Raw genomic sequence first — 8,837 nt, forward strand, 5'->3', positions numbered from 1 at the left:
AGCAGTCAGGAACCGCATAGTAAAAATTTCTGACTACGCCCCTGATTGCATGTTATACCTTTTTTATAACATCGCGGTCCGGTTTCCCTAAAAAGGATAATCCACAAAGATTGACTATTCGGATTATTAAGTAGAATCATTCATGGATAATCCTTATCCGGATAGTAATTATTTTGACTATCCTATCATTAAAGGAGTTGATAATCCGAACAGTGATTATCCAATTTAGTGACACCTGTTTCATCTTGTAGTAAGAAGATCAATAAAATGCAGATTAATAAACAAACAAAAAATAATAAAAAACAGAAGGATTCACTTCTAGAATCAGGAGCTATCTCATCGGAATCAATTCCCATAGACTTGGAGCTTCAGAGAAATGGAACTTTAAGCTCAATAAAGTCGTTTATTAAAAACATTGGATAATTTTGTTATGTATTGGAATCTCCATTTTCCTACTTTCCTTAGTTATAACTTTTTTGGTGCATCCTTTTCTATTACAAAATTATGTGTATCCGTTAATAGGAATGTCTCCGAATTCCATTAACAGCAGCAAAAAATTTAGTTACAAGACATGCCAAAATGACTTTGACAATGAAAAATCTCTTGGTCTGGTCAAGTTTGTATACAAACGTGGTACAGATTATACTGATGGATGTACAGGAACATTAATTAGTGGTAAGTGTTAAAATCATTTTGATTATTTTGAGTAAATTTAAAGAAAATGTCAAATAGGTCAAAATAATAAGCATATAGATATGATGCACATAGATATGGAACTGATCATTAAAAACATTTTTTTTCTCTTTCTAGACAACGTAATACTGACAGCAGCTCGATGCTTATCAGAAGAAATGTAAGTATGCAATTGTAGCTTGATGAATTTTAAAATATTTCATGCGCGGAAAGTACACGGCGTAGAATTGTCGATTTAGGCTTGATAGGCGATACTTTGGACATGGCTTAGATTTTGTTGGAATCCACAAGGCTTCGGGTGCTCCAAAAGCAACATAGCGTAGGACGGTAATGAAGGAATGCCAGTTAGATATCAAAATTTAGAATTTGCTAATAAACAGGCTTAATAATTCGGCCAGCAACAAAGTCAAATGGAAAGCTTTTGTAACAACCTAGACTCAAAGTCCGAGCCTGGCTCCAGTAAGTAAGTATGTATTTTGGTAAAATCCTATCTTAAATCAGACTCAAATCAACGTTGGTTCAGATTTCTCTCCTTTTCTACGCCGTGTGTCTTCCAGGGTAGTTCTGTTAGTGTAGAATGACGATCTAGTTATGATCAAGCAAATACGTTGTGCTCCCGGTATAGAACTTTAATAAATTTTATTTTTCGTTCTTCCAACATTTAGACATCAGTTTCATGTTAAAAAACATATGAGTATAATACCTAGACGTAATATGGACCTTATTCTACATCCAGATTATAAACCAGAAAGCCATGGAAATATTGCTGACATTGCATTAATTAAGATAAAGAATATTTCAGAGAATCAATTTGACATTTGGGGATTCTGGGATCTCAGGTATCACTCCCAACCAATTTGTTTGCCAATTGATAACACCAAAAGCTTAAATCAACCTTTCGACATTGACAAGATTGAGAGAAAAGTATCCATATTTAATTCTGATAAATGCAATGAGATTAATGTGACTAAAGGAATTGACAAAAATCTTTCATTTTACAAGAATAAAGGCAATACTCAAATTATTCACTGTACTGATCCAGCAGGTAAGTTTTTGACCAAACTAAAGTACTTCAGAATATTTAAGTCTCTTTTGAATCTTAGGCTACGTTCCAGAAGACATCAGCGGCACAGCAGTTCTAGTAAAAAATGGAAACATTCCAATTATTTATGGGATATTAACATTTAGTGGTATAAAGACGGATCCATTGCCTATTATCTTTATTGACATTCGACCTTATCTAGGCTGGATAATTGAAAATATAGAAAAACTCCAAGAAGTTGAAGAATATTTGTAATTTAGAGAAGGGTTTATACCCCAATATTAATCTCTTCCCCGTGATTGGCAAGCCTTATTTGAAATTCCATTTCTGTAATTCACATATTTGAAATATTTAAATACAATGTAAAGCATTATATTATGGATAGAAGTATGTAAAGATTCCATATTTTTGTAAAATTTCGTTATTGTTTGTGTATTAATTCTATGGTAAGATCAATAAAATAAATGCATTCCATTCAAAATTCATGATCAAGCATGATTTTTTTAAGTTTTGAATAAATCCATACTTTCTTACTTCGGACAGCTCAATTGTGATCCTTGACCTCCCACAAGAGTCGCCTGAAACTGAGTCAATGGCTAACTTACACTTGCCAAGCACAATACTATCTCTTCCTTCCTTTCAAGAGTTCTTTGGACGTCCACGAGCTCTTTTACCGTCCAGAAAATCAGCTTTGAAGACCTTAATTAGTGGAGTTTCCACAGGCCGCCTAATAACATGTCTAGCCGATCACCTTATTTCACTTTAATCCACAAACAAAAAAAATGTTTGTAACGGTTATTCAAAATTCAAATTTCCAAGTTCAAATCGTAGCCAACTTCGGGTTAATTTTCCAGATCAATTTTTTATTCTTAGCCAACTTCAATTAAGTCAAAACTTAATTATCGAATTTAGCAATGATTACTAGATTTAAGACTATGTGATGCGCAAATAACTCAATAATAATGCTTATTTGTGTTATTTACGATGTCTGGTGACGAATTTTTATCGGCAGCGGAACGACTGATCATACAAAGTGTTTTATTGATCAAAAAAGCATTAAAAATGGTCTTGGGACTGTTTACTTAAATGAAACCAAATCTCAACCTTCCTCCACTAATATCGTCACATAATAAGTGAACAACCCTCACAACACTTCCTTATTCAACCCTACTGACACTTAAATCCATTGATTGCTTTTGTACATGATGAAGAAGATTCGGAATTATTTTGATTGCTAAAAGTTAATCGAATTGCCTCTGTCTAATGCTCAACACATTTTAAATTTCTCATGAGAAAGTCTCAGATTGATCAAAAAAAATAAAATGCTAATGCTAAGAAATAACATTATCCTCTCCCCTTAAAAATATGTTCAAATATATCGTTGAATTTTTAATGTGATTTTAATTTTGTTATTTTTGCCATCTCATCGTTGACATCTCTAGAATTTGTTTTTTATCGCTCGAGAAGCTTAAAATAAATTTTTAAGTGAATTGGATTGGACTTATTGTGAAGATATATGAAGATCACATTGTAGCTATACTCTTATGTGAAAATTAGGATATAACATTGAGCCTTATGTTATACACCTTAACAGGCAAAGTGACCGCTTTTAGGTACCGTAGTGGTATTTTTGTACCATGAGGACATGCTCTTTGACTGTTAGGGTGCCTAGCTTGCATTAATTCTCTGTACGCATGTTAAGCAGGCATTCATCCTGTTGGTTTGATGTTGGTGTCCTAGCCTGATTATGACTGGCATCCTTTAGTCGAATAGCACATGTCGGTCAATCGATCCAAAATCTGACACCAGGCTGGCATGGTATCAAATTTAAACCTTATCCGAGATATCCCGACCATCAAAGGGAAGTTAAGCGATGCCCATGATAATCCTTGACATTTGATTAGCTACAGAGTCATACTTCCACAATATGTTTAAAAATATCAGTCAACTGCATGACGAACTTAATGAATTGAAGGAAAGAACAGATAAATATTGCGAAGAATGTGTAAATGACGTCAACATTTTCATCTCAACGTCAGCACTGAAATTTATTGCCAATTATTTGTTATATATAACAATTCAAAGAATCAAGTGTGAATAAAAATATGACATTGATAAAAACACACAGTTTCCTCAAGCTGCGGAGATTTTTTCTGATTATTCATTATACATTATAACAAATTGTATCGTATGATTTGCATGAAGACAGAACACACATTTGAAATTTTCAGTATAGTCACAAACATTCAACCTGTTGTACGATTTGAATATGATTCATACTTATTTACTTTGCTGGTCGTAGAGATCAATGACCTTTTTTAGATGTCGTATGGAACTGGCCCTATAACTGTCTACTGCTTGCTAATATCCAATACCAAATATTGGATATAATCGCAATATTGTCCCTTCAATAAGTTCTTTGCCCGTTTTCGTTTTTCATACTCTTTGATATGTTACGCTGCATTATAACATAACAGAGATCAGAAGGGTAACAGGAATCAAAAAAATGTTAACATTTTCTCATTTTTGAGGTTCGTCTTAATGACATCTCCTTATAAGGCAATATTGAATTAAGCATTGATAGGAATTTCATACTTTTTGCTAGTAAATTGCCCATTAAAATATCGGATGATGACTATAACATGCTGTACCATGTTATAACAGGATCATGTTATAAATGTTATATCAACAATAGCTATATTTAGCATGTGCAACATTTTTTCATTCAGTTCTAATAAACACTTGATTGTGATAGACATAGAAATAAATAAATTAGTTGTGTCCTTTAAAAAGTCTGAATCATTAATCAATCAATAAGATGAGGATCAATAATCAAACAGATTTTACCAGATCGATTAATTCAGTCCCAAAAAGTGGAACTGATTCTTCGGAATCGAATCAAGCGTTGATTGAGTCCCAGACAACTGGAAGTAATGTTTCACAAACACAACCGAAAGAGCCTTTTTATAGAAGACATAGTAAACTTTTGATATGTATTCTGGCAGTGATAGTCATTGTGGCAGTGATACTAATCTTAGTCATTGTGGCTTTGGAGTATTTTCCAATATTAATAATTCCATTTCTGAAGTCCGATATTCAAAAATCGATTTCCACACCTCCAAAAAATAATATTGAAAATTCGATTGTTGTTGTAAATGCTACGACGAATGACAAATCTTTTAATGTCAGACTTGTTTATGGAAATGATAGTTATGGATGCACGGGAACGATACTTGCTGGTAAGTGTCAATGTAAAAATAAATTTTTAGAATCATTGCTGTTAATTGGGTTGAATCATGCACCTAGGGGTGTAGGATGCCACGAAGGGGACAGCCGTTTTCCTCTAAGGATTAGAAAATTATATTATATTTTGCGAGGTTTTTTTTTTTTTTTGGTTTTTAAAAAAATTAAAAAAGTAGCCGGACCTTCTGGTTACACCCTTGCCTGCACTCCTCCCTCTCCTTCACATATAGAGATTTCAATCTACAGGTCAAGTGTGATCCATGGCTTCCCTCAGTTTGCCCTTGAAGCTGACTCTATCTCTGGCTACCACTTGTCAATTACCAATGTCAAGTTTGATACTTTCTCTATCTACAGCTTCTTTCCATGATTTCAGAACATTTTAATCCCGGGATTGTACCCTACTTAGGAGCCATTCGCTTATTTTATAAAGCGAAAAGTTGACTTTTTGTGACCTAATAAGTGAATGACCCCCATCATTGTTTAAAATCCCACTTAATTTAACCTAAGTAAGCCGAGGAAAAACGAGGAAAAATTTCATCAGAAAAATCTCATTTTCTTTTAGTCTTTCTTCTTCACCTTATTTAAATGAATGAATATTATGAAATAGCATCTGATGTTATAAAATAACAAAAGTATCAGGACCATCATCACATCTTTAAGCTGTGATTCATCTCACTTTTTTCTTGATTTTTCTTATTAATCATAGAAAACTCGTTTACTTTGTTACTATTTGTTATATTTTTCGCTACAAATTGATTGATGAAATCCAGAACAAGATATCAACTTGCCATTGCCCACACGGGATTACTATACTGCACAGCATTCATTTGCATATTCCTCAAATATATTAATTTTCTTTTTCTTTTTCTTTAATAGACAACGCCATAGTAACATCAGCTCATTGCGTAATAGATGAATTAGATGAACTGTAAGTATGCAAACCAGAGTTACAAAACAGGCATCTGTCACAGTCAAAACCGTTCAATTTTTTAATAATTTGTACGGTTTTGTAAGAAAAACAGGTCAAAACCGTATAAAACAGGTCAAAACCGTATAAATTCTTGATAATTTGTACGGTTTGTGAAAAACCACACAAATTATCAAGAATTTATACGGTTTTGACCTGTCATTGTTGCCTGTTTTGCAACTCTGATACAAACATATCGATAACCTTTGATAACATATTTGATGTGTATCCAGTCTCCAACTATTTTTTTGTGTAAATACCGGATTATTCATGGTTTAAAAATAACCAAAAATGTTGTTTGACTAGATCTAGGTTAAAATGTGCGCGTGCTGCACTTATAACATATCAATAACGAATACATTATCTCTTCTTCTTTAGAGTTGAGATTCACTTAGGAGGGACATCCGCAAATAACTACAAAGATATCATTAGAATACCAAGAAAGGACTTCGACATCACTGTACATCCAGAATATGAGTTTGAAAATCTCGAAAATATTGCTGATCTTGCAGTAATTAAGCTAAAGGAAAAGCTTACATTTTCGAGTGCTATCCAGCCAATCGGTTTGCCTATTGATGAGCTTAAGCTTCCACATGTCTTCCGTATGAATGTATGGGAATCAAATATAACCTTTAATATGGACAAGACAGAGAGAAGAGTTACTTTATATAATTCGGAAAAATGCCATGAGATCTACATGACTAAAGGAGGCGAGCGGGACCTTAAATTTCACAAGGATGACACAAAGGAACAAATTATTTTCTGTGCTGATCCCAAAGGTAAATTTCCATCAAATTTTAAAATTTTTCAGGATATTTAAGCCATTTTTCATTCACAGGTTATGTTCCACAAGGCAACAGTGGCACAGCAGTCTTCGTACGAAAGGGAAACAAGACAATTGCTTATGGACTGTTGTCATTTGGTGGCTCACCGAAGGTTCAATTACCTATCGTCCTTGTTGACCTTCGAATTCATATTGACTGGATTCGCAACATTATTTAAATAATATAATAAGGCTGTTAATGGACAATACAGCATTTGGTGTTGATAGCAGCAGCCAACTTGAGGCGCCAACTAAGACTACGGATCACATTAAAGTCTAATTTTAAGTTTTTCAATGAACCAATTTAAATGCCAATGGGCATCCGTTGACAATATTGACTAGACAGTAAGAATATGAAGAAGACTCAAAAAGATCCCAGAACTTTATCAAAATTCAGAGAATTCAAAAACATAACCTTGAATATTAAATGATGTATAATGGAAAGTCATCAAAAAAAAAAGTTGAGGTAGACACATGTGACTAAGAATATTGAAACATCTCGAAAAGAAATCGAGACAAAATTAATTTAATGCAGACATTTTCCGTCAATTTAGTTCAGTGGTGAGCAACTGTTTATGTGGCGTGGCAAACTTTGTTGGTTAGCCTTGATCAAAAAACATAAGGCACATGGTTCACGACATTTTCAGAAAGCTTTGACGGTAAACTACCCCAACAGGCAAAGATTATGCTTTCATGGCACAGGAAGACTGCTAAGGTACTTAAAAGCTGTCTCTTTATCTGTTAGGGCTAGTGTGCCGCAACACAAAGTTGTCTACCACTGATTCTAGTCGTTCTGCGACATTTAATAGCTTACTTATTACAGACTATGTTGTATGTCCAAATGTACAGCTTCTTAAAATACATAAATTAATTACTTACTTAAATAATATGTAAATAATTACGTAATCATGCAGGAACTTATGCGACATATGCGATACAATAAAATGATTATATCCAAGGACGATGCAATAAACTTGTGTTTTTTTTCCCAGCATTGACTTTCTCTCTGACATTCTTTTTGCGAAGCGTATGTCAAATTAGCCGTTCTTCGCAGATTATATGTGAATCATCTTGTTGATGTCTTACTGACCTGCTTTTTGCAAAAGCTTCTCATTAGAAAATACGTAAAAAAAGTATAAATAGATTCTCAAAAAGCAGAGTTGAAAAGCAGGCACCTGTCACAGACAAAAACCGTACAATTTCTTATAAAACCATACAAATTATCAGGAAATTGTACGGTTTTTTTGTCTGTAACATTTGTCTGCAGAGTTGAAAAACAAGTGTTGTGGCAAAAACCGTACAAATTCTTGATAGTTTATATGGTTTTGCCTGTCAAAAAACCTGTTTTTCAACTCTGTTATCCGTTTTGCGACTCTGCTAAAAAGCAATTAAGAATAAAAGATTGTTAAGCTACAGCAACTTCTTTATTAATTCAAAAAGGAAACAAATTCAAATTTATAATATAAATTTGTTTATTCTAATTCAGGTGAGCGGCAATAACCAATGAATAAATATGATTTTTTTGGCTTAAAATTTGATCATTGTGCAAATTTCCCTAAATTGTGTTATTTTTTTTAGTATACATCAAATATATATAATATAATAATGTCATAAATAACTTATCGATTATGTATTGGTTTTTAAATATTGCTTTATTATTTTTGAAAATCAAATCTATATATCTTTATCGAAAAAGTGTGTCTTGGAATGTGCTACGGAACAAATTTAATTATAAATAAGGTTTAGCCAAGAGATTGATATTTGAAGCTGTAAGCTATATATATTTATATGGTGGTGTTTCATACTTTAAATTTAATACTTTTTGAATATAAATTTTATATAAAAAAAAAAGTCGTTACGAGCTTATGATTCAAAAAATGTTTCATAACATTAGTCTAATTATATTTAGTTTATAAGTTATGATGAAATTTTGGTTAAATGGTAAAACACTAATTGACTATTTTTGTTGACAAGCACTTACACATTGTTCTATGTAAAATTTCTTATAAGAATTGTTTGGGTTTAAAATAAGCAGTTTTTGTAAGCTTTGGAGTGAAGTTTGTGATCAA

General features: G+C 32.7%; 2 protein-coding genes across 2 annotated transcripts; both read left to right on the forward strand.

The window, feature by feature from the left end:
- Positions 1-221: 221 nt before the first annotated feature.
- On the forward strand, positions 222-2,213 carry LOC139092114 (ovochymase-like). The gene is made up of 4 exons (XM_070642400.1): positions 222-675; positions 811-853; positions 1,359-1,738; positions 1,797-2,213. The coding sequence occupies exons 1-4, from the start codon at positions 525-527 to the stop codon at positions 1,988-1,990; spliced, it is 768 nt and encodes a 255-aa protein (XP_070498501.1). The 5' UTR covers positions 222-524; the 3' UTR covers positions 1,991-2,213.
- A 2,340-nt stretch (positions 2,214-4,553) lies between these two features.
- Positions 4,554-7,489, forward strand: LOC139092115 (trypsin-3-like). The gene is made up of 4 exons (XM_070642402.1): positions 4,554-4,974; positions 5,855-5,906; positions 6,324-6,724; positions 6,784-7,489. The coding sequence occupies exons 1-4, from the start codon at positions 4,554-4,556 to the stop codon at positions 6,945-6,947; spliced, it is 1,038 nt and encodes a 345-aa protein (XP_070498503.1). The 3' UTR covers positions 6,948-7,489.
- Positions 7,490-8,837: the final 1,348 nt, after the last annotated feature.

The sequence above is a fragment of the Chironomus tepperi genome, unplaced genomic scaffold (genome assembly GCF_022539635.2).
Source record: "Chironomus tepperi strain 1889 unplaced genomic scaffold, CSIRO-AGI_Ctep_v1 contig_296, whole genome shotgun sequence".
In the NCBI taxonomy this organism is placed as follows: Eukaryota; Metazoa; Arthropoda; class Insecta; order Diptera; family Chironomidae; genus Chironomus; species Chironomus tepperi.

Excerpts from the sequence above, each read along its gene's own strand:
- LOC139092114 (XM_070642400.1), top strand. The coding sequence starts at position 525 with ATGTCTCCGAATTCCATTAACAGCAGCAAAAAATTTAGTTACAAGACA. Across the intron at positions 854-1,358 it reads CGATGCTTATCAGAAGAAAT|ACATCAGTTTCATGTTAAAA; the intron begins GTAAGTATGCAA and ends TCCAACATTTAG. Across the intron at positions 1,739-1,796 it reads TCACTGTACTGATCCAGCAG|GCTACGTTCCAGAAGACATC; the intron begins GTAAGTTTTTGA and ends TTTGAATCTTAG.
- LOC139092115 (XM_070642402.1), top strand. The coding sequence starts at position 4,554 with ATGAGGATCAATAATCAAACAGATTTTACCAGATCGATTAATTCAGTC. Across the intron at positions 5,907-6,323 it reads ATAGATGAATTAGATGAACT|AGTTGAGATTCACTTAGGAG; the intron begins GTAAGTATGCAA and ends CTTCTTCTTTAG. Across the intron at positions 6,725-6,783 it reads TTTCTGTGCTGATCCCAAAG|GTTATGTTCCACAAGGCAAC; the intron begins GTAAATTTCCAT and ends TTTCATTCACAG.